The sequence below is a fragment of the Watersipora subatra genome, chromosome 9 (assembly GCF_963576615.1).
Source record: "Watersipora subatra chromosome 9, tzWatSuba1.1, whole genome shotgun sequence".
Classification (NCBI taxonomy): Eukaryota; Metazoa; Bryozoa; class Gymnolaemata; order Cheilostomatida; family Watersiporidae; genus Watersipora; species Watersipora subatra.
The window spans coordinates 33,503,837-33,531,017 of NC_088716.1; the positions used below are offsets into that span (position 1 = coordinate 33,503,837).

Consider the following 27,181-nt stretch of genomic DNA (forward strand, 5'->3'; position numbering starts at 1 on the left):
TCTATAATCTATGGCTTGTCCTATGATCTATCTACATGTAAGTATTTTCTATAATCTATGGCTTGTCCTATGATCTATCTACATGTAACTATTCTATATAATCTATGGCTTGTCCTATGATCTATCTACATGTAAGTATTCTATATAATCTATGGCTTGTCCTATGATCTATCTACATGTAAGCATTCTCTATAATCTATGACTCGTGCTATGATCTAGGTATTCTCTTCTACTGTATAAAAGCAACTCCTGGTTTCCTTTGCTGATGCATTGATACACGAATAAGACTGATCTTATTCGTGAAATTTTAGGATGGCCAAAAAATATTTCACCTTAAAACCTTGCCTCTTGACCATCATCTGGTGGGCTATGCATTGTTCTGTGATGATCTCAGGCTATGTTACAAAACAAAGCCACACTTTAGATGATTATGTAAGTCATCTCGCCATTGATGGAGATGTCAGCTCATGCGCCTCAACTGGTCGCAACCTAGGAGCATGGTGGATGCGATCTTGGGATGACCCCATGACCTTTCATACTGTTCAACTCGTTGGTAAGGTTATCACTTTTGTGTGTCGTGAATGTGGCTTTGAACTATGGGCTTTGAATTTAAGATATACACGTAGTATGACTAGCTATGAATGCTGCTAGCATAGATGTGGCTGTGCACGAGCCAATCAAGGCATAGCTGCGGCTAGGCACAAGTAAAAGTCTGTAAAAAGCAAACTACCACTACAACTTCCCCACTAAAAGTTATAATTTCTCCAAAAGTATATTCAACTAAATAATTCTAAAACGCGATTGGTGCTTTGTAAGGATTTGTGTAATTGTTGGCTATAATCTTTGCTAGAAAGATTTAGCAAATGGTTTACTGTTATAAGTGTTGTTTCTGCCATGATTGTATTGCTTGTGTTTCTATTCTTATCTTCAACGTTATTATCATAATATTAGTAATATCATCAAATACATTGAAGTAAACTAGGTTTGGCTAATAAGAAAAAAGGTAGGAAAAACTATACAAGGCATCTTCGCACAGCAGCAATAGTTACTATAAGAACAGGGACCGATCTTGACAACCTGCCTTCGAGTAATCTTCAATAGTTACTATAAGAACAGGGACCGATCTTGACAACCTGCCTTCGAGTAATCTTCAATCGTTACTATAAGAACAGGGACCGGATCTTGACAACCTGCCTTCGAGTAATCTTCAATCGTTACTATAAGAACAGGGACCGATCTTGACAACCTGCCTTCGAGTAATCTTCAATAGTTACTATAAGAACAGGGACCGATCTTGACAACCTGCCTTCGAGTAATCTTCAATCGTTACTATAAGAACAGGGACCGATCTTGACAACCTGCCTTCGAGTAATCTTCAATCGTTACTATAAGAACAGGGACCGATCTTGACAACCTGCCTTCGAGTAATCTTCAATCGTTACTATAAGAACAGGGACCGATCTTGACAACCTGCCTTCGAGTAATCTTCAATAGTTACCATAAGAACAGGGATCGCAGGGTATTATCGACAACCTGCCTTCGAGTAATCTTCAATAGTTACCATGAGAACAGGGATCGCAGAGTATTATCGACAACCTGCCTTTGAGTAATCTTCAATAGTTACTATAAGAATAGGGACCGAACTTGAAAACCTGCCTTCGAGTAATTATGTAATCTATTCCTTGCTTATTGTATGTAATGCCATTTTATTATATTTCTTATATGTTACACCTTGCTTGTTGTTTGTTACAGTCCAGCCTCCGATCTCATACTTTGAGGTGCACACAGGCAACTACTCCCATCCCTTTAATGAGCCTATCAACACTGTTGACTCTCTATGCGTGAGGATCGATGGTAGCGACACCCCAGATAAATCTAACTACACGCTGAGATGTGTTAAGAGTCGAAAGGCAACTGCATTAAGTGTGCAGCTCGTGGGGCCTACGAGAGGTCTAAGCATATGCGAACTTGATGTGTTTTAAACACGTGTAAGTGTCTAATACGCGTATCTTCTCGATTCTCTGTTTCTCTAAGTTGTGAAACTGTATTGTATGTAGATGATTACTACTGTGTCTGTTATATTGTGTTCAAACCTATAAAACTCGCCTTACAGTTAGGTTCCTATTTTTATGTGCTTTTCATATGATTCAGAATATTAAATGTTAATAAAACAAACTAATGCTTTTACATGACTATCACTGCACTTCATAAGAGGTCAGGCTTCACTTGCTCAGTCTTGACACTCATTAAGAGAAACAAGTGACTGATTTAAAATTTTTTATATTCATGTGCATTGTACTTGCAAAACTTAGCATCAAAATTAATCGAAATAAAAAAATTTGAAACCAATTCCGATTAACGCATTTAAAATAGAGCAACAGTTTTTGCTTTTATAGGCCGTTTTAAAACTATGTAATGAATTTTATTTTTTGAGTTTGAGTTAGACTGTAGCAGATCCTTCAGTTAGTCATCACAACCCTTCAGTTAGTCACCACAACCCTTCAGTTAGTCATCACAACCCTTCAGTTAGTCATCACAACCCTTCAGTTAGTCATCACAACCCTTCAGTTAATCACCACAACCCTTCAGTTAGTCACCACAACCCTTCAGTTAGTCATCACAACCCTTCAGTTAGTCATCACAACCCTTCAGTTAGTCACCACAACCCTTCAGTTAGTCACCACAACCCTTCAGTTAGTCATCACAACCCTTCAGTTAGTCATCACAACCCTTCAGTTAGTCATCACAACCCTTCAGTTAGTCACGACAACCCTTCAGTTAGTCATCACAACCCTTCAGTTAGTCACCACAACCCTTCAGTTAGTCATCACAACCCTTCAGTTAGTCACCACAACCCTTCAGTTAGTCATCACAACCCTTCAGTTAGTCATCACAACCCTTCAGTTAGTCATCACAACCCTTCAGTTAGTCATCACAACCCTTCAGTTAGTCATCACAACCCTTCAGTTAGTCATCACAACCCTTCAGTTAGTCACCACAACCCTTCAGTTAGTCATCACAACCCTTCAGTTAGTCATGACAACCCTTCAGTTAGTCATCACAACCCTTCAGTTAGTCACGACAACCCTTCAGTTAGTCACCACAACCCTTCAGTTAGTCACCACAACTCTTCAGTTAATCATCACAACCCTTCAGTTAGTCATCACAACCCTTCAGTTAGTCACCACAACCCTTCAGTTAATCATCACAACCCTTCAGTTAATCATCACAACCCTTCAGTTAGTCATCACAACCCTTCAGTTAGTCATCACAGCCCTTCAGTTAGTCACCACAACCCTTCAGTTAGTCACCACCACCTAAAACAGCAACAGTTATACTGAAGGCCTCATGTACGCCATGAAACGGCACAGTCACAGAGCTAATGCAACTGTATTGACTTTGTGACTGTGTTGTTTTATGTGTTTATGAGGCCTTCAGTGTTCACTCCTCTGTCAGGGAGATATTGATAACGATCCAACCCACAATGCTCATAGACCACAGACTATTGCATTGCCCCAACCTACCATCCCTAACGGCACAAAAATCAGCATTTAGCACTGCACCATAGAATAGGTAAATAGAAGGTACATAGCTTGAAGTCTCCGGAATGTGAATTTGAGTAGTAATAATGAAAAATGAAGTTTTTATTGATTGCTAATAATATATAATACATATCACAGAAACTTTTAATTAAACCAAGCGGTAGAATGTAAGTAATTCTCTAATAAGACATCAGAAAAACGGGTCAACAGCTGACTGTTAAGGTCACAAGTCGAATCTCAATAGATCAAGGAGGAACAGATTTTAGTATCCCAGAAAAGGTAACAATTCCAAATATTGTTTCGAGAACAACAAATGACATGTGTATTGCTAAGAGTATGAATTCTAGCATAAGTACATAAGTCTGCCAGAGCACAAAATATAGAGCTCCGCACAGAGAGGTCACTGACATAGCTATGGATATGAAACAAGCCAGTCTTCGTTCTGTTAGATTCCCTTTCATACCTTAAAAACAAAAGAGTTCATTAACTCAAAGGAAATGGAAAGCTAAAAAGAAGTGACATGACGAGAAGGTGGTTACTAACCTATTGATTTCAATATAATCGTGCTGTTCTCAGACCATTGATGCTAAGCAAAATCTATCGACCAGCCAGAATGGAGTTTCATGTGCCACGCAATCAAGACCAGCTGCACAATCATATTTAGAATTATTGATATCCATGACTTAAATTCTTAACAGAAACAGACTCTAGTATACATTCAGGAAAACAAATGCTCATTTCACATTTTTAATTCATGAAAAACAAACAGACACTCTTTATGATCGTCCTTTCAGAACTTACCCCAAAAAATGCGTCCAACTTCCATTAGACCAATGAGCAACAGTAACACAACGTCAAATACAATGATACCATCTGGATAGGGCAGAATCGATACTAAAATTGTACAAATACCTCAACTTGACCCAGCATCTAAAAGGCTATTATTAACACTAGATTGGAAGCAATAAGTTTATTTCTTTACTTGTTGCCATAGCAATGCTTGAAGACGTAACACTATATTTATTTTATTTCCTCATCAGACTGTTAAACTTTAAAACCTATCCTTTCCATAAAGCCACCCTCGCTCAAGGGGCCATGAAGTAGCATTAAACCTATAGAAAAAAGCAATAAAGAAAAAGCTTGTTTCCAAGTCTACCATCAGTGCACCGACAACTCCAAATTATATTGCACATGATTCTAAGATCGGAACATGCTTGTTTTATATTTTGGTTGTGCTTCTGATGACAGCGGTAAAAACAAAAGTTGACGATTCAAACTATATCTAGAATTTTGAGTGAGCTCTACCTTATGTGCAAACCATGACAGAATAGCTGAAGATTAATGGCACTTACCTTTCCAGATGTAAATTAGAAACTCTGCCAGAATGAGAGCTGCCATGTAATAGGCATGGAGGTAGAGAAATATCTGCCATTGTGGTGATGAGAGCTAACAACCAGTTAGGGAAAATAAACAAATATTATATTTATGAAAAGCCAATGAGCCTAGTTGCTTCACACAAATCAATCTGTTAGCCAAAGTACAGTCATACTTCAACATACGTGCTTAATGCTCCTAGTACTGAGCTCGTATGTCAATTTACTCATGTCTCAAGGCACTATTTGCTTTATAAAACAACCAAACACAAATTAATCCGTTATTATACTATGAAAAGACCACATAAAACGGGATATTGCGGTAGAAAAACGAGTTTTTAATTGTTTTAATTCAGTATCTATGGTAACAAAGAAACAAATGCCTATTTAGTGGTTGAAATCTGCAATAATATGTAACATTACTATGTACACTACTGCAAGTTTTTACTTTTGAGACAGACGTAGTGGCTAACGGTGGTCTGGATACGTTGCTGTCAAGTCTCTGTCAGACTTGACAGCAACGCATTCGTTTCACTAAACTTTTGTGACGCTATATAACAGAAACTTTGAACTTAACTTAAATAAATTTAGCTTACACACACTCCATGCTAAATCTTAATATTTTACTAAACTTCCTTTGATTTTGTCGTCTTGATTCTGTACATATATTATACGTTTCCAGCTTGCCGCTTTTGGCCTCAAATTTACTAAAACTTTTAACCAACTTCTTAAAAACTTTTTTTCAACTGATCCAATGAGAAAGTCCGAGCGATGCTGTTTTCGAAAGCAGCCTCTTGTGTACTTGGCTATATAGTGGCCATCGAAAACAGGCTGGTGTGCTCAAAATCCAAGATTGCTCAAATGTCAAGGAATAAACTTGCTCAAAAACTCTGCTCCTATCTTGATTTTATCCTATGTTGGGCGCTCATATGTAGAGGTATGATTGTAAATATATTTAGTTTAATAGCTAATCCAAACTAACAATGATGTAATGAAACTTATCAGAATATACTGACGCTAAAAATTGAATGGCAATAAAACTAAGACTAGAAGGAAGCCGTTGGAAACTTTGCTAACTGACTTGAGACCCTTCGAATATCGAGCAAAGCTTTCAACTACTTAATAGCAGCCTGTGTAGCTTATGCCACTACAACATAGATTGCACGCATGATATAATAATTTGAGAAAATTAAATTTTTTGTATCAAAACTAGCTTTAGTGCAAAAAGTGTATGAAATGTGTAAGAGAGGATACAGAAGGCTTGAAGACTCCGCCTGCAATAAAATGCACAAAACATTATTGTTGCAGATGGACAGCATAAATATAATACCAATTAACTTCAGTACATGTATTGACAGATCAAAGTTTACAAAAACATACACACATTACATCACGTGTTTAACGTATTTTTACAGCATTGAGTAAAACAGAAAAGTTGTTTAGAAAAATCTAAGGAGTCCATGGCGAGATGCCAAACCAAAAAACTATCATGGGTTCATTAATAGTACCGTATACAGGCTATTAAAAAAATCGCATGCAAAATTTTACTTCCATCAAATATGGTAAATTATTATGGAATTGAAACTTCACAAATCCAACGATGCAAAGTTATCACACTAGCCCATTCCTTAACAAAGCAAACTTTCATGCTCAAGCATACCAATGATTTACAGACCCCTGTATATCATTGGTATTGGGTGCTGTATAATTGAGCATACCATGTGCATTATCCTAAACAACACGAAATACATGTTCGTCTATCTTAAATTTAAAAATCTATTATATTTTAACAATAAGGCAATTTGTTGATTTAATTGACCAAATAAATTGGTTCACTCTGTAGCAAAATCAAAGATACCTTTTGACTGCGCAACACCTGGTGGGGCCATATTGTTTATGGATTCCGTATCAAGGTAGCTACAAGAAGTTGATATGGAAAGACGATAATATATTAATCTATTTTAGTACATAGTATTTATGGCATTTCTTTAAATTTTAAAATTATTTCTTAATTTATTTGCCTTGTAATAATTAGCAATATCGTTTTTATAACTTATTAAAATAACGCGAATTGGTTCCTGTCGCAGGTTGATATTAGTGTAAACATCCGGTTCTATAACAGTTACTGTCAACCTTAAATTTCTTGCAGAAAAAAATTCTTATTGGGTAAATATAAATATTGGATAAAAATGCTTCTGCTTGTAGACAAATAATAAATAAGGTTAATTAATTGGAATGAATTATGTAACACTTTAAAAACGACTAAAATACGTATTTATGGATGTATGCGATGGTCCATATATAGCTATATACATAGGTAGATTTCTACCCATGTACATGAGTACTAATAGTCTTTTTAAACAAGGCAAACTTGTTCTATACTATAAATTTTATGTGAGATGAAATAATTTCGACTGTGATGACTATGGGCCATGATCCATAATGTAAGCATTTTTATGGATAATAAAGAGTAATTTGTTGTGTAAATAAATGAACTCGCATAAAGCTGTAGCCAAGGAGAAGAACAATCTGTCTTTTGCTCTACTTGTATAATACTTGAGTCACAACTTTAATTTTTAATGAGCACACGTAGAAACTCACCTTACTTGTGACGCTGGTTACCTGACTCTGTTAGGGTAGTCTCCATAGGCCATGACACTGCCTTGTCTGATCCTGTACCACTGCCCAAGATACTCTCCTTTTTACCGCCATTGCTGGTGCACACTTGCTTTTCTAGCACCTTGATCTCCGCCACTACAAATACTTCTACCGTGACCATTGTCACTACCAACACTGCCACCGTGACTACCAACATCTTACACCTACCCTGACTAGCCTCGAGACCTTTGGTTGAGTCAGTAATGACTCCTCAACCTCATTTTTTGTCTCTTCCATCTTTACTGCATTCTCTCCAATAAAGGCAGGCTTTACAGGCATTTTGAGGGAGGGCTCCACCTGGAACCTAATCGACTGCACAGGGACTCGTACCACAGAGCTGGGAGTTGTCATAAACCTCTAATCTATCAAACTCAGCCTGACCTATGACTGATGCAGGTCTACTATCAGCGATTCTCCTCTGAATCTTAGCCAATTGCTCAATTGTCACTCTGAATGCCTCAGCATTCTTTAAATCCCTTACCGCTGCCTCGTGCTTGACTTGTAGCCTATCCAATTTCTCCTCCGACTTCCTTTGTACCTCCTTTTCCTCTCTCTCAATTTGTGTACCTTTCTCTCATAACTATTCACTACCTTCATTATAGCTAACTAACCTTTGCTACCTCCTTCTTAATCTCACTTTTCAAGTCACTACCTCTACTGTTCGCTCTCAAGAACCCGTCCGAATTATTCGCCATCTCACAACCCCTCAATGCCTCATTCAACATTTCCCAAGTTAAATTGGCATTCTTCATCAAGTTCTACTCACTTCTTTATCTCTCAACCTGTTATTTGTTACTACTCGAGCAAACCTTACTCTATCAGCTTTCTTCGCTACTCTGGAATATTTGCTCAAACTCTCGACTCATTGCAAAAACTCCCTATCATTTTCACCAAGTGTCTATTTAGCTGTCAGGAACTTATGATGCCTCTTCTCAAATATGCTTTCCTGTCCACCGTAATATCTTCAAATTCTCTGCCTTTTCATGAGTGGAATCTACACATACTACATCGAACCCTGCACCTTTTAACACTTCTCTACCATTGTGTCCAATAGCTCTCAATAGGGGCACCAACATAGCTCTATCTCTCATTATAAGTCGTCTATTACCACCTTCGCCTTCCTAACCTCTCCTCTCAATTGCGCTTTCAATAATTAGTTTCATCTCCTCTAGAAATCTCTCCCACAAACCATCACCATGCTCACTAAACGCCAGCTTTAAATAACTAGACTCCATCAGGTTACAACATAATTTATTTTTCACCACCAACGCAATTCACTCTACACCTTTTTTTTCATTTTTAATTTACACCTTTTACACGAATAATGAATATAAACATCTCACCCTTGTATCTTTATGTATCTTGAACATGAAACTTCGCAGCTTCGACACTTTGCAGCTTCGACACTTCACAGCTTCGACACTTCACAGCTATGACCACTCGCCTCCGCAAGACTAACCACCACACGCCACTTCACCTGCATGCCTGTGAAAGGGTACCGTCAACCATTAAACTTACTACACCACCAGTATTTTTCGCTAACGATAACAATTTTTTTTAGATTTTTGTCAACTGTGCCATGTTGTATATATAAAGGCCTCCATCTATCAGCCATGTTGTATATATAAAGGCCTTCGTCTATCAGCTGTAGCAAAGACGAGGCTGTTCTTCTCTATTAGACTTCATGTTTATCCCGTCCCTTCGTCACTGACTCCTCGTAACTACTTGTAGCTGCCATAACCTCAGACATTAGTGTAGCCTGTAGCTCACTATCCCGATTATGCAACAGTATTAGAAGTGCTTGATTGCGTACAAGGCACTAGTTGGAACTGGCATGGGAATTGTGATGAACATTGCGAGAGGTTCGTCAAGCATAATGTTGAACAGTTTTATGAGAGTTTATTCGATGTTTGTACACTTTAATGGCTGTATAATAATTTAATTTTTGCGCCGCTTTACACCAGCAACAGGCGGCCTAGTCACAGCATACACCATGCCTCAGATAGCAGATTACTACTTCTGTTATTCGTGAGCCATGGTCTAACGGAAGCAATTGAGTTACTGCGTGGCTAGAACTGTCTTCTTTACTAAATATAAAACATGAGTTGGTGAGCTCACCAATCCTGTATTGTTGGCTGTGTTTGAGGTATAAATAATCATCACATTCATACAGATAGTGATGGACAACCTCTTCATTTTTCAATCATGTAGATGCAGTACTGTAGCTTAAAGGTTGGCTTGCAACAAAATTTACATAACAGTTATTTGATATGAAAAGATTCACCATGTCCTACTCTGTTGTGTTGTAGATACAAAATATGTGGAAATGTGATTACAAGCTCTTAAAAACTCAAAAACGAACAGAAAATCGCAGCCACATGAGACCGCCGTAGTTTGGATTCTCTTTTCAAAACGGCTCAAATGTGACATAGTTGTGAGAGATGGTTTCTGTTTACACTTTCATGCAACCTTATTCGTCGAAATATTTTCACAAATATACTTCACGCATTCAATAAAACGATGTCTATTGTTCTTACTCGTCTGTTTTATCATCACCGTAATGCTGTCACTTTTAGCAGTGACATCCTATAACTTACCGTAAAAATTCGTTTAATTTTTTAGCCTTAGTTTGAAGGAGTACATATCATTGTCTGATAATCATGACGAGCCTGTTGGTCACTTGTGATAATTGAAAAGTGCTGCAGAAATTATTTGCGAAGTATTGGGTCACATGATCAGATTACGACTTGCTGATTAGACCAAACCGAAACAAAACTGTAAAGTAGCGAGCATCTATATTTGATACGAGGTCTTCGGTAAAACCCGAAGTGTTTGTCATAAACTAGTGCTATGATAAGTTTTATATTGAGCTTTGTATTGGCCTTTCAATTCACATGAGAACATCACGTGACAAGACAGTAACCAAATTTCATTGCTACGTCATCGAAATAAAGAGATTCCAATCTATGGCGGCTTTTCATTTTTGAGCTTTTAAGAGCTTGTAATCACATTTCCACATATGTGGCACCTACAACACAACAGAGTAAGACATGGTGAATCTTTTGATACCAAATAACTGTAATGTGAATTTTGTTGCAAGTCAACCTTTAATCATGCTCTGTATGGAAATAGTTGGAGTTTGTTATGGCCTAAAAGAAGGTCACATAAAGCTGCTAGCTGTTTTCTTCTCAGATGAAGTGGGATTGGTTGTTGGAGCATGTACTCAGGCTGTAGCTCGGAGAGAATGTCATATATGCATTCGTCTTCTCTAAGTAGAGCTTGAAGTAAAAATATATATGTCTGACAAAGGTATAATCACAGCCCCTTGTAAGTTATATTAGGGTTGATTTGAGCAGGAATAAAGGCCCGCTGAGTTGGACTGAAGACGGACCCAGCAGTGTAGGACCAAAAACTGGTCCGACTGAATTGGACCGTAAGTTTGCCCGGTAAAGTTGGATTGAACACTGGCTTGGCTGAATTGGACTGAAGATTGGTCCCTCGGAATTCTCTCTATATCTATTTTAGCGCACAGTTAGCTCATCTGGTACAGTTGAACCAAAGACTGGCCCGGTTTAGTTGGACTGAAAGCTGGCCCGGTAGAGTTAGATCGAAGACAGGCCCGGTTCAATGAAACCCTGTATTGTCATGCCTACTTTAGTGCACGGCTAGCTCACTGATATAGTAGGCAGTGTATGCAGTACTGTAGCAGATTAGAGGTAATTAACCTCTGGATCAGTAATTTTCATCTTGTTCAGTTATCACAACAGTACAATTGCTCAGGTTTGAGTACAGTTGCTGATGCAATAACTACTCAAACCATTCGATCACTGCGTATGCAAGAGCTCTGATGAAAATTTTAGCATGAGTGAGTTTCAATTCATAGTCATAAACCCAGCTAACCCTAACTGTTAACTAAAGCTAACTATTATGGTACAGCTAAAATTAATACACAAAACTAAAATGAATAGCTTGCTGTAAATATATGAGTTGTCTTACCATTTTGACTTGACAAATAGACTGTTTAGACAACTCCACACATCATTGTGTTATACCTGTAAATCAGATCAATCACCCAGAGACTAATTCATCATTTTACTATTAAGCTGTCATTGTTTGTACTTATCTAAAAGTAGACACTAATGATTCCTGGTCATCTAGAACTCATAATCAGTAGCCAAAGTATCCACTACTTTAAAAAGCACAATGGATAACAAGCTGGAATTCTTTTGCCCTAAACAGTACTTTGGAGGTGTTAAGAAACGTTGAGCAATAATATTGTTGAACATTAGAAACATTTAGACATAAAATTTGTGAAAAAAATTTAATAAAAATGATCGAAATTAAAATTATAAATACATGTATGTATTTTATTACAGGTTGATCTTGGGAACTTAAAAAACATCATTGCCTAAATCTTTTCTTTGTAAGTTGTTAGCATTTTAGTATGCATTCAGCTGATACCAGATTTTAATGCACCTTTACATTTAAATACGCAGACTGACAATAAAAAGCTACACATTTTCTACAAGCAGACAACAAGTACAAATATGTGTGTTTCCGCGACTTTCTCCTTTGCTAGCCACTTGCAATATGTACATTTTTATTTTTCACAGTTGTAAAAATCTGTCAACTGATACATATACTGTATATACTGCACATTTTTATATTTATATAAGTACTACTATATGTACAAAAAAAGCTGTTTCCTCACCCTGGTTTACCCAAGTTGGTGGTAAGGTCTACTCAAACTAGGGTCTCCTGCCACAGACCTGGAAGTTTGAACACTTGCCTCAAGATCTTACCCATTTCCAATAACACGCTTTTTTGCAACTCACTTGTGTTGACTATTGCCAGTATTTGGGCAAGCCACATTTAATGTGCAAGTGTTATTGCAGTCATTGCTCAATCACTATCAAAATTACAGCTGCTCGTACATGCCAACACTTTTCATTCTCCTCTCCGAGTCGGAGATATTTTTCTATTTTGCTCTTTGTTGCTGATTATGTTGTAGTCATTGGATACTGCTAAATCTATTATAATAGCCCTTTAACTGCCCTCCCAGAGACAACGTGGGAGTTCGAACGAGTGTCATTTGTTAGATAATTTTATTTGTCTAACAAATAACACCTATTAGTAGCAGACATCTGTTATAACAAAAATTATAATAGATGTCTGATACATCTATTATAATAGCCCTATAAATTATATATAAAATATACCTATATAGATATTTATATATATATAACATTTTTACAACTGCTGAAAAGGTCTTGCATTTATTTTAACTAAATACCTTATACCCTTGTATCAGTTTGACGATGACAAACATGTCTTGTTCCAGTGCCATGGAGTTTGGCCCGTCAGCAATTAATGCTCTTGCTGACCTTGTGGCTCCGAAGGTGGATTCTGACTCTGAGGAAGACATGGTATTTAGTCCATCTTTTCTATTATATATTTCTACCTTCTTTTGAAATGGAGCTAAAACATTGTACAGTTCTAAACAACAGGTTGTTGTTTAATTCTCATAAGGGTACTGATCACGATAGGAAGTGCATCTTGCCTTAATATACTCTGTATTTGCAAAATGAACAGGGCAGATTATAGCAAATTCTGGCAGACAAATTCTGTCTTACTGGAATTTGGTGAAAGACTGGTGTTTTTCAAAATCAACTTTTAAATCTTTTTTAAGTTATGAAAGTCAAGTTATATATTGAACATTTGATTAGGTACTTTTTATTTTTCAGTCGCTCGTCTGTTTGAATTATATTTTAAAACTTAGTAGATTTCGTGTTTTTGTAGCCATCAAATTACTACGCTAAACTTACTCCAGGAAATATTGGACCTGCTAAAGTAACGGAAGAGTCTACGCAAAGTAAGAACCTTGTCTCAAACCATAACTCTCTTCTACTCAAAGCAAGAACCTTGTATCAAACCATAACTCTCTTCTACTCAAAGTAAGAACCTTTTCTCAAACCATAACTCTCTTCTACTCAAAGTAAGAACCTTGTCTCAAACCATAACTCTCTTCTACTCAAAGTAAGAACCTTGTATCAAACCATAACTCTCTTCTACTCAAACTAATAACCTTGTATCAAACCATAACTCTCTTCTACTCAAACTAATAACCTTGTATCAAACCATAACTCTCTTCTACTCAAACTAATAACCTTGTCTCAAACCATAACTCGTTTCTATTCAAAGTAAGAACCTTGTATCAAACCAAAGCTCTCTTCTACTCAAAGTAAAAACCTTGTCTCAAACCATAACTCTCTTCTACTCAAAGTAAGAACCTTGTCTCAAACCATAACTCTCTTCTACTCAAAGTAAGAACCTTGTCTCAAACCATAACTCTCTTCTACTCAAAGTAAGAACCTTGTATCAAACCATAACTCTCATCTGCTTTTTCATGTTATTGGTTTTTTTACAGTTTTGCAAAAATCAGTGTTTTTGGCAATCTAGATTTAATGTGTGTGTAACAAATTTGTAAACACACCTCTGTCATGAATTAACTGGTAGAATGTGCTTATATATTTCTTAATACCTTTTATGTTTTTGTACTCATTCAAACGTACTTTGTGTGAAACTGCTTGTAGCTCTACTCCTCTAATTTACCTTAAAACCTCTATTTGAAAGCCACCTCTATTTGAACACCACTTCTATTTAATTGCCACTATTTTACATTCTTAATCTTAAAGAACTCATAACAACAAATGATCAGTAGAATAGTGTCCACAAACCGTACTAATAATGACTCGATTACATCAATAAAATTTAATTCGTTCGTTGTTTTTGTTTGTATCTAAGTTTGTGTTCCAACTCCAAGTCTTTACGTTTTTTTCATTAAAACTTTGAATGCAACACCATAGAAATAATTAATAATTGTATCAGGCTAATAGTAGTTCTTTTTTTGCTGTTGTGGTACTTCGATATATGTGAAAAGTTTTTTGCATTCAGGATGGAATCTATGCTATTTCGGGGCTAACATTTTGAGGCTAACATTTTGAGGCTATTTTGACAATTGAGGGGTTTCTCTTTATTCACGCTAGAAATGTCTATTCAAAATGGTATCACGTCAAAGGTTTGCTCTGATAGAAATTGTTTTGATGCTAATATCTACTAGCTCAGCTGTGCAGAAGACGGGTTGAGGTCAGAAAATACTGTGGAAGGTATTGAATAGCCAGAAGAGTATGACATAGTTTCAAACAGAAACAACAATCAGAATACAACTGACTGAGCAAAAATTGCTAACATTTTTTTTAAAAATGTTAATATTTGTTTTAAAATGTTAGTCTTTGGTTCTGCATGTATTATAATTATTTTTTGTTTATGTCACTTGTTTTCTCAAATTTTATTTGTAGTATTCAAAATAGATTATTATAAAACTTAAAAATTTGCAGATTTATGGTAGAGTTGCCCTGATTTTACTATCAGAATCGGTATCGGTGCCGATATGGGTGTATCTGAATCAGTATCGGCCGATCTTTTTTTTTAAATTGGATAGTTCAGATACTTTTTTACAGATCAACTATTTAGCAGAAAACTGTATTTTAGCCTAATACAATAATAAAATATTATCAGCTGCAAGTTCCTTACTTTTACCTAATGAATTCCGGCCTGTCACACAAGCTATTTCATGTCTATAGCCTAATAAACATCCACACAGCTGAGGAATCTTTTGGCTTTAGTCAGGACGTAATCACAAAGTGCACAATTTCCCAATTACAGCGATATGATTTATTGCAGCCAATCGAAAATAATGATGAGCAACAAGAATGCGGTGTTATGTTTCTATTTGCTAGCATTACGAAAGTAATTTGAGAAGTCGATGCATAAAGTTATCCATCTCTGTCTTGATCCTGATGATATGATGTATTGTTTGTATCGCATAAAATAATCTCATTGGCTTATCGGTATTTAGCCTGTCTTCCATCATCTGTGGCTAGTGAGTCCTTCTTCAGTACGACTGGATACATCGATAGTGATAGAAGATAAAGGCATCTCACTGAGGTAATTGAATCACTAACGGTAATTGAAAGAAACATTTATTTGAACTAAACTTGTACAGGTGCAGCAGTTCGTTCAGCAGTAGAAGAGAGACTTCATTATCACAGAGGAAGTTGTACCACTAACAGTAATTACCATTATTAATAGGTAACAGATTTCAAGAAACATGGACTGTTTTTTACTAGATGCACGGTATGGCAGTATGTGGATATATATATACATGTATATCGTTTTTTCCATAAATACAAATAAATAAATACATCAATATTTATATTTCCTTTGAATTATATTTATATTTGCATAATAAAATTAACAATTATCTATGCAACACAAAAGATCTGAATCGGATTATTTTTCAATAAGAATCGGTATATCGAATCGGTATCTGAATCGGCTGGTGAAATTAGAATCGGGGCATCTTTAATTTACGGCATATTATTTGATATTATATTTGTCGTAATCTTAATTAAGCTTACAATGGATCGACGCTCGTAACTCCTGTTCTATTGCACATAAAAGCCAGTTTTGGCTACAAATTGTAGCAAACATATCAATGATTGCAATGAGCTTCTATGCGACCTACCTTGTTGAATATAGTTATAAAATGAACATATGCTTTCAAATTTATAATAAAATAAAAAACTAGATGGCTCCAACAAATCGCAATGCAGGCTATAAGATAGTCATAGGTTAATTGCAAGCAATAGATATCAACTGGTAGAGATATAGACATGTATCAGCTTCCTCGTGCATATTTATTTCGAAATCTACGGCAAGTTGGAGGTAAATTAGCAAATTTCTTGCATCCAAAAGGGTTAACGTCGCATTGCCCAAAGGAGAGGGTAAAATATAGGCGACATTCTTCGCTCATGAAAGGGTTGCGTAAATTTATCTTCTCAAGATTCTGATGAGGTGTTTGAAAGATACAACTCTACCCTTCATTTGAACATCACCTCTAATAAAGCGCCACTCTAAGAGAAGGGTTGGAAAATAGAGTGCCATGGCATTCAAATAAAGGTTTTACGGTACATGTAGTTTGCACAGTTTGACCAGGGCTGTAGAAAAACCTCCTGGCCACCACAGTTGCGGTATCGAGCCTGCGAGTGACCGAGACAGGCTTGGCCACTGGTAGGAGGTCGGGCTACCGAGAGCAAGCCGAGTGACCGAGAGACCAAGGGACCGAGAGAGGAGACCTAGGGGTCGAGAATATGCCCGTGTAAGAGAAGAAAGAAAAGGGACGGAGACCAAGCTACCACTAAAAATGTGAAAGGAAGAAGATATCATTTGCAAGGCAGAGTCATAGCGCACGTGCTCTCTGAATTTAGGTTCCTTGATTTGTCATTGCTATTCTCTAGTTATTATTATTCTTATTATTTCAGAAGCTACTAAACTGGCAGAGAGGCAATCTGACTCTAAAGAAATTTGGGATGCAGATGAGGTGAATGATGGCTCTCAATATGATGATGTGTATGACACAAGACAAAGACCTGAGTATGTCGTGTTACCAGTATCATTACAAGTCACTGTTAACAATTGTATCAGTACAAGTCACTATTAACAATTGCATCAGTACAATTAACTGTTCACAATTGTATCAGTGCAAGTCACTGTTAACAATTGTATCAGTACAAGTAACTGTTAACAATTGTATCATTACAAGTAACTGTTAACAATTGCATCATTACAATTAACTGTTCACAATTGTATCAGTACAAGTCACTGTTAACAATTGTATCATTACAAGTCACTGTTTACAATTGTATCATTACAAGTAATTGTTAACGATTGTATCAGTACAAGTCACTGTTAACAATTGTATCAGTGCAAGTCACTGTTAACAATTGTATCAGTAAAAGTCACTATTAACAATTGTATCATTACAAGTCACTGTTTACAATTGTATCATTACAAGTAACTGTTAACAATTGTATCAGTACAAGTCACTGTTAACAATTGTATCAGTGCAAGTCACTGTTAACAATTGTATCAGTAAAAGTCACTATTAACAATTGTATCAGTACAAGTCACTGTTAACAATTGTATCATTACAAGTAACTGTTAACAATTGCATCATTACAATTAACTGTTCGCAATTGTATCAGTACTAGTCACTGTTAACAATTGTATCAGTACAGATCACTGTTAACAATTGTATCAGTACAAATCACTGTTAACAATTGCTGTCAACTGTGTGGCTCTGTAGACAAGCATTAGATTTGCTCTCCTTGAAGGTTAACATTAGCATTAATAGTAACGCAAGTGTTGATAAATAATGTATATTATACTTGTATGCAGACAGTCCCGTGCGCCTGAGAGATCATCAAGTGTGGATAATCAGTATGTGTGCTGCGAGGTGCGTGACGCTGCGAGGTGCGTGACGCTGCGAGATGCGTGACGCTGCGAGGTGCGTGACGCTGCGAGATGCGTGACGCTGCGAGGTGCATGACGCTGCGAGGTACGTGTTGCTGCGAGGTGCGTGACGCTGCGAGGTGCGTGACGCTGCGAGGTGCGTGACGCTGCAAGGTGCGTGACGCTGCGAGATGCGTGACGCTGCGAGGTGCGTGACGCTGCGAGGTGCGTGATGCTGCGAGGTGGTCATGTGATGCAGTAGTAGTGCACTTGGCTGCGAATGGCTCTTATTATAGTAAAGATTAATGATAACACTTACTACAGCTCATGTTGTACCCTCAGCTTGACCTTGCTTCCCGGCATCCTTACCCTTTGACCAATGGAAGTATCAGTGAAAGTATTGCACACTAACTATAGTTGGATAGTGCAAGCTTACAGGATATGATCATTCTTGTTGTTGGCTGGCCTTGTAATTCGATCTCGTATCATAGAGCATTTGACCTTTCATTTTAGATTACTTGACCTCCTGTGCTAGAACACTTGACTTCCTGTGCTAGACCCTTTGACCTTGACAGGCTTGTGACAAACTTGACAGTCTTGTGAAAATTGTTCCCTTTCTTAAGTTGAAAAGAGTAGAAGTTTCCTTTATCTGATTATTTCCTGTATTGTAAGTAGCTCTCTATGTGTGCTACAGATTATACAATTCCTCCTGACGTGTTGTGTTATCATTCATTTTTGCTTTTAATTATTAATTATTATAATTATTAATCTAAAAAACTATAGTATTTTTAACCCTACATCATGAGTCATAATATTACAAAATAACAAAATTTATTATGTAAAACTCTAAGTGAAGGGATCACAAAGTTGTTACTGTGTATATCAATAATTACGGGCTGTTTTAGAGACCAGTATAACTTGAAGCTTAAAGGTTGACTTGCAACAAAATTCACATTACAGTTATTTGGTATCAAAACATTCACCATGTCTTACTCTGCTGTGTTGTAGGTGCAAAATATGTGGAAATGTGATTACAAGCTCAACAACGAACAGGCGTTTTCGTCGCCATCACGAAAACGCCGTAGGTTGGAATCAATTTATTTCTCCGATGTACTCAAACAATTTGATTATTGTTTTGACACGTGATGTTATCACGTAAATTGAAAGGCCAATAAAAGACTCCATATAAAGCGTCTCGTAGCACTAGTTTATGACAAACATTTCGGGGTTTTACCGAAAGCCTGTATCAAATATAGATGCTCACTACTTTGCTGTTTTGTTTCAGCCTGGTCTAATCATCTAGTCGTAATCTGATCACGTGACCCATACTTCCTGCCAAACAGCACGAATAATTTCTGCAGCATTTTCCGACTATCACAGGTGACCAACAGGCTCGTCATGTTTATCAGACAATGATATGTACTCCTTCAAGCTAAGGTTAAAAAAGTAGACGAATTTTTATAGTAGGTTTTGAGATATCAGTGCTCAAAGTGACAGCATTACAATGATGATGAAATAGATGTGTAAGGACAATAGACATGGTTTTATTGAATGCGAGAAGTATATTTGTGAAACTTATTTCAACGAATGAGGTTGCATGAAAGTGTAAACAGAAGCCATCTTGTTCAGCTACGTCCCATTTGAGCCGTTTTGAAAAGGGATACTAATCTACGGCGTTTTCGTGATGACGGTGATTAATTGTTTGTTTTTAAGCTTCTAAGAGCTTGTAATCAAATGTCCACATATTTTGCACCTACAACACAGCAGAGTAAGACGTGGTGAATCTTTTGATACCAAATAACTGTATTGGGAACTTTGTTGCAAGTCAGCCTTTAAGGCATTCTCAAGTGCATTTATGAATGATAGCTAGTTCATACTGATTCCCCATAGTTCACTAGTCTGCTAAAGTCCTAATAATGTCTATACTACTTTGTCACACACGCATGTAACGCATACTCTTTGCTATCTATTGGCTTATTTTGCAGTTCTCTTTGTTTATTACTTTTTCAAGGTTGAACTAATTAGGTATAATTGGGTCGCGGTCACAGAAACCATGGTTAAGTCACAAATCACGAAGTTGAGTTATCCGACTTTGAAGTTACACTAACTGAATTTATAATATTGGTAACGATTTTTGTAACACGTGCATCTGGAGTCCAGATGCAGATTCAGATTGCAGATTCTGGACCAGAAGATGCAGATGCAAGATACAGATTTTGGACCAATCAAAGAGTGATCTTTTTTAATCTTAAGTCAGTTTAGATAATAAATGTCTACAACCATCGGGAAAAAACCTTAAAACCGTTGCTATGCTAAACAGGAAGTACTGAAAAATGGCGTCCGATAAACATAATCGTTTTTGTTTGCCGATTTTAAAGATAATTCTGACATTTTGGACACTTATAATGAGTACTTTGGTATTCCAACTGATGTCAAAAGCAGTGAAAGTAAAGGGAGTGACAATTATATATTCCTAACGATTCTTATAAGATTACTACAATATTTAATTATAAGAATAATTACTCAATTTTATAAGATTTAATTATAACAATAATTATTCGAATTTACAAGATCGAAGTATATAGTGACTGATGGTGTGCAATATTTTAATGTTATTATTTTTTTAAAGATTTTCTTGATCATTCTATGGCTGTGCCCAAAATCGCTGTATTGCCAAGCCGTTTTTAATATCTGCAAAATTAAGAAATATATTTTCTTTATAGATATACAGCTATTTCTATGATGACCAGCTAAAATCTGTTTATATTTTAAATTCAGCGTATTGTTTTGGATATAAATACAGAAATCTAGATAAATATCACAACTTGTTGATATTGGTTGCTATGACGTTTTGAAATGTAAACTAAATTGTGCATTGGTTTTCGTTTCTCCAACTTTAACACCAGTTTTCTCAGAACTATGTTTTTGCACTAATGGTAAACGTGCATACAGTTTATTGACCATAAAATATGCTGTAATTAAGCTAGAATCAAGATTTTCTGCAAAATAACTGTGAGAATTTTCCCCTTCTGCTAATATAGATAACTCCAAATCTTATAATCCCGACTTAACCATGGTTTCTGTGATCATGACATATGCTGTCAGCTTACAGCCATCATACAATGCTGAATCTCACCCGATGAGGTACTTTCATATCATAAGATAAATAGAGAGCCAAAGTAAATTATGCCAGGTTATTGTGTGAAATCATGCCAGGTTATTGTGTGAAATCATGCCAGGTTATTGTGTGAAATCATGCCAAGTTATTGTGTGAAATCATGCCAGGTTATTGTGTGAAATCATTTAAATCTCGTTTCCGTTTAAAAATGTACTTGCACCAAATGTTAGTTGCTTCCGAAAGTATAAGTATTTGACTATCATTTGACATTCTTAGAGCATCAGATGAGCATACCCTCGGGCTATTAATGTAAATCTTGTAATGTAAAATTAATGTAAAGTATTAATGTAAATGTAATATATTACTGTGTGGCAGTTGCCACACTGACACCACTGCTCCACTGGTGGCACCACATAAACATCCTGTAATTGAAAAAACAAATGTAATAAATATAAGTATGTCTGTATGTCGTATATCCGTTTGTCATTCCAGCTATAGTTATTATTAAAATTGCCTAGCTGGGCAATGATGTTGACGCAATGTCATTGCCTACCGGCATTTAAAGCTTACTAACTAGCTTAATGAAACTTTTCAATGGCAATGTGGCAGGCCACTTAACAATGGCCTGCCACTTGCTGGAGAGTTGCCTGCCAGCAAGTAGTAAGCAAATCTCATCACTTCTCATTGCTTATAAGCTGATTTTTAATACCCGGGCAATGCCGGGAGGCACAGCTAGTATAAATATATATTTCTCAAGTTATGTCGATATGCATTCCGGCTACAGGTTTTAAAATTTTGGAATAAAGATTTCGTACCGAGGTAGATTCGATCTCAGACCCTGCCCTTCACCAATCTAACACCCTACCCACTAGACTACAAAAATCGAGTTGTTAGCTTGCTAATATAAGTCATTAAGACAAAACATTTTTCTCATGATATGTAGTTTGAAAGCTAGAATGGCAAATGTTGTTATATGTTAAATACAAATCAATTTTCTGTCCAAAGACTTTTCTATTACCCGGGCAACGCCGGGTAGCACAGCTTGTATATATACATAGGAGACTCAAAGTTAATGATAGATTTACTTCCCATCTTCACTTCTCCCATCTTTCTCTGCAGCATAATGCTGCTGGTGCCTGTCAGCTCTAACCATAGGCTGTCTGCCCAAAATTTAATCACCTGATGATCAGAAAACTTTGAGTCACCTTTGCTGGAACTAGAAGCATTGTTTAAATTTAAATTCTGTTGTTCGTCAATAAAAGTGCGATCTAGTAATTCATTTAATTCTCCAATGTTGAGAATCTGTGAGATCACAGACAACACATTTTACTAGCGATAGCATTTATTGTGGACATATATACATAATAATCGTGCGGATGATTGGCTAAAGAAGAGATTGTATATTTATAGCTCACGGACTCTTTTCATATACACTTACAATATACCTCACGAATAAAGCACCCATTTGAATCTGAGCGTTTCAAAAAATGATGTCATTCAAACGCTTATATCTCTGGACAGGGCTAGCCTACAATGACAAAAATGACATCAAGTTGTAGCTGATGTTTTAGCCTTTTATTGGTCTTAATTTCATTTAAATGACCTCAATGGTGCAATCACGTCTTTAGTCAAAACTATTAACTGGAGTTGTCTGCACTTTTTGAAAATTGTTTGACCTTTCCGTTGTTTTAATATTCCAAGAAAAAGCTACTAATTTAATGTTTGTATTCCCATATTCATGGTTATATCTGAGACATATATGTTGTATTCATGGTTATATCCGAGACTTATATGTCATATTCATGGTTATATCTGAGACTTATATGTTATATTCATGGTTATATCTGAGACTTATATGTCATATTCATGGTTATATCCGAGACTTATATGTCATATTCATGGTTATATCCGAGACTTATATGTACATTCATGGTTATATCCGAGACTTATATGTCATATTCATGGCTATATCCAAGACTTATATGTCGTATTCATGGTTATATCCGAGACTTATATGTCATATTCATGGCTATATCCAAGACTTATATGTCGTATTCATGGTTATATCCGAGACTTATATGTCATATTCATGGCTATATCCAAGACTTATATGTCGTATTCATGGTTATATCCGAGACTTATATGTCATATTCATGGCTATATCCAAGACTTATATGTCGTATTCATGGTTATATCTGAGACTTATATGTCATATTCATGGTTATATCTAAGACTTATATGTTGTACTCATGGTTATATCCGAGACTTATATGTCGTATTCATGGCTATATCTATATAGCTTGTAGCTGTGTAAAACCTTTTGAATAATATATGTCTTATTTAGAAACATGTTGTCGAAAGACTTTTACTAAATTTTACAGAATTTTCAAGATCTCAAAATTTGCTAAAAGCAAATATGTAATATGTTTAAACACATATGATTTATCCCTTGATCTGTGAAGGAGGAGTATGCCATAGACAAACAACGATGTGGAATAAAAAGGAGCTGACGAGACTACGCCAGTCATGTTGTTCTTATACATATTGTTGTCACTCATCTTGCAGCTATGACATAATATACAAGCAAGCTGTGAGCTCTGAGGACATGTACCTAGGGATGGGTAACAAGACACCAGCCACTGCTAGCTGTGAAGATATGGTGGTAAGTAAACTTTACTCAAACTGGAAAATCTTCAAACATTTTGTAATGTGTTGAAGCTATATTAATGTTTTTGATCTATGAAATTAATGACTGTGAATATGACTGTCATAGTAATGTTAGCTCATTGTGTTTGGTCTATATTGAATAGGCAACGTCATGACATTTCTTTGTGTGTCTCTCCCTACTTAGGTGAGACTGAAATACTGAAGATCGGTAAAACAATACTAATCACGCATTGACTACCTATATTACACTTACATCACTACTTTCATTACTACTTACTATACTTACATTACTACTTACTATACTTACATTACTACTTACTATACTTACATTACTACTTACTATACTTACATTACTACTTACTATACTTACATTACTACTTACTATACTTACATTACTACTTACTATACTTACATTACTACTTACTATACTTACATTACTACTTACTATACTTACATTACTACTTACTATACTTACATTACTACTTACTATACTTACATTACTACTTACTATACTTACATTATAGCATATGTCCATATTATAACCAGTTTGCTGCTTACTCTTTGTATTTATGCTTGGATAGCTCTATGGTGCTCATAGATATAGTTGTTTTCGTGTTTATGTCTGGATAGCTCTATGGTGCTCATAGATATGATTATGGCTTCGTTTTTATGGCTGGATAGCTCTATGGTGCTCATAGATATAGTTGTTTTCGTGTTTATGGCTGGATAGCTCTATGGTGGTCATAGATATGAATATGGCTTTGTGTTTATGGCTGGATAGCTCTATGGTGTTCATAGATATGAATATGGCTTTGTGTTTATGGCTGGATAGCTCCATGGTGCTCATAGATATGGTTACTTTTAGATAAATGTCAAACTACCTGGTACAGAGTTTAAAAGTATGAATGTAGATCTGACAGACAAACATCTTAGCATTCGTAGCCCCAAGTATCGACTCGGGCTCCATCTCCCACACCCGTGTGACAGCAAGCTCGGCAAGGCACAGTGGCTAAGCGAGACTCATATTCTCAAGATAACTGTGAAGCTAAAGAGGGAGTATGATATGTTTAACTTTTAGTATTCATTCACTCATCTTTCCGTCCATAAAATACTATGTCTATATATTTCTCAAGGCAAAAATATATGTCTATGAAACAGTAATAATAACATTCATCTTGCATTGTTATAACAGGTAAGGAATGCTAAGGCAAGGCCTGCACCATTGTCATAATAATAATATTGATGTAATACAGTAGATAGTGCATGACTACTAGTAGAATAATGACTAGTTCATCTTAGGGATAATATCACATAACATATAGAATCAGATAATTATCTTTCCATATAAAATAACATGGTCAAGCTTTAGGCAGTGCCTCAAGTCACGCTTGAAAGTAATGGTCTTGCTTCGTGTCTGGCCTAACCTTCGGCTTGGCTCGACACGACGTTGTACACGCTTCCATCATGATGACTCAAACCAGATTTCATTCTATCATTCACCTTCTGACATGCAAAAGTAGCTGGCAACATCAGGTGACCTCATCTCACGCGAACTTTACTCTTCCATCCTCCGATCCATCCTCCTCTTCTACAGGAATCATTGCTGATGCCATCAAGCCATCTGCTGACTGTTTTAGCTGAGTTACATGTGTAAATTCACATGGTTTGCTTATTGCAGATTTATTGGGTAAAGGGGTAACTTTTCTTTTAACTGATTTCTTTTTATCCTTCTTCGACTTTTTGTTATTGCGCAGATTCGGATTGTTCAAAACATTTTTTTCAGGGTCTGATGTGCAGGTTTGAAAATAGTCGTAGAATGCTATGGCGCTTTTCTCGTCCTACAAAAAATAGAATACCATTTGTCAGCTGGAGTGTATATCTAAAAAGTGGTTATGTTTGTTTACTTGTTAGATATACACTGACGGAATAAATATACACTGCAGCTGACAAGACAGCTTTGAGCCTTCTACATTGTTAACCATTCAAGATCGGACTATGTTCAATCTACAGGCCTACCAGCTTAGGTACATAGACCAGAGTATAATCCTGAGTATATCATATTCACCATACACAGTGACTACAGACCTACCAGCTCATGTACACAGACCAGAGTATATCATATTCACCATACACAGTGACTACTGACCTACCAGCTCATGTACACAGACCAGAGTATATCATATTCACCATATACAGTGACTACAGACCTACCAGCTCATGTACACAGACCTGAGTATATCATATTCACCATATACAGTGACTACAGACCTACCAGCTCATGTACACAGACCAGAGTATATCATATTCACCATATACAGTGACTACAGACCTACCAGCTCATGCACACAGACCAGAGTATATCATATTCACCATACACAGTGACTACAGACCTACCAGCTCATGTACACAGACCAGAGTATATCATATTCACCATACACAGTGACTACAGACCTACCAGCTCATGTACACAGACCAGAGTATATCATATTCACCATACACAGTGATTACAGACCTACCAGCTCATGTACACAGACCAGAGTAGATCATATTCACCATATACAGTGACTACAGACCTACCAGCTCATGCACACAGACCAGAGTATATCATATTCACCATATACAGTGACTACAGACCTACCAGCTCATGTACACAGACCAGAGTATATCATATTCACCATATACAGTGATTACAGACCTACCAGCTCATGCAGACAGACCAGAGTATATCATATTCACCATATACAGTGATTACAGACCTACCAGCTCATGCACACAGACCAGAGTATATCATATTCACCATACACAGTGATTACAGACCTACCAGCTCATGTACACAGACCAGAGTATATCATATTCACCATATACAGTGACTACAGACCTACCAGCTCATGTACACAGACCAGAGTATATCATATTCACCATACACAGTGACTACTGACCTACCAGCTCATGTACACAGACCAGAGTATATCATATTCACCATACACAGTGACTACTGACCTACCAGCTCATGTACACAGACCAGAGTATATCATATTCACCATATACAGTGACTACAGACCTACCAGCTCATGTACACAGACCAGAGTATATCATATTCACCATACACAGTGACTACTGACCTACCAGCTCATGTACACAGACCAGAGTATATCATATTCACCATACACAGTGATTACTGACCTACCAGCTCATGTACACAGACCAGAGTATATCATATTCACCATACACAGTGATTACTGACCTACCAGCTCATGCAGACAGACCAGAGTATATCATATTCACCATATACAGTGATTACAGACCTACCAGCTCATGTACACAGACCAGAGTAAATCATATTCACCATACACAGTGATTACTGACCTACCAGCTCATGCAGACAGACCAGAGTATATCATATTCACCATACACAGTGACTACTGACCTACCAGCTCATGTACACAGACCAGAGTATATCATATTCACCA

At 36.6% G+C, this 27,181-nt stretch overlaps 3 protein-coding genes across 4 annotated transcripts in view; 1 reads left to right on the forward strand and 2 right to left on the reverse strand.

Annotated features, from left to right (window-relative positions):
* Positions 1-3,687: 3,687 nt before the first annotated feature.
* LOC137404448 (transmembrane protein 216-like) lies at positions 3,688-6,814 on the reverse strand. Its single transcript, XM_068090657.1, has 5 exons — positions 6,774-6,814; positions 6,170-6,189; positions 4,895-4,988; positions 4,344-4,436; positions 3,688-4,005 (listed from the first exon to the last, which is right to left on the reverse strand). The coding sequence occupies exons 1-5, from the start codon at positions 6,802-6,804 to the stop codon at positions 3,788-3,790; spliced, it is 456 nt and encodes a 151-aa protein (XP_067946758.1). The 5' UTR covers positions 6,805-6,814; the 3' UTR covers positions 3,688-3,787.
* Positions 6,815-7,023: 209 nt separating this feature from the next.
* Positions 7,024-24,795, forward strand: LOC137405458 (dynein axonemal assembly factor 6-like). Its single transcript, XM_068091728.1, has 6 exons — positions 7,024-7,081; positions 12,915-12,999; positions 13,373-13,445; positions 16,957-17,068; positions 23,610-23,706; positions 24,577-24,795. Exons 2-6 carry the CDS (start codon positions 12,919-12,921, stop codon positions 24,787-24,789), a joined length of 576 nt encoding a protein of 191 aa, XP_067947829.1. The 5' UTR covers positions 7,024-7,081; positions 12,915-12,918; the 3' UTR covers positions 24,790-24,795.
* Positions 24,771-27,181, reverse strand: part of LOC137405457 (serine-rich adhesin for platelets-like) — a 41,313-nt gene continuing 38,902 nt past the window's right edge. For both annotated transcript variants that reach the window (XM_068091727.1, XM_068091726.1), the window contains exon 7: positions 24,771-25,549. In XM_068091727.1, the coding sequence (XP_067947828.1) occupies positions 25,256-25,549 (294 nt within the window). In that variant the 3' untranslated portion in view covers positions 24,771-25,255. The remainder of the gene's footprint in view (positions 25,550-27,181) is intronic.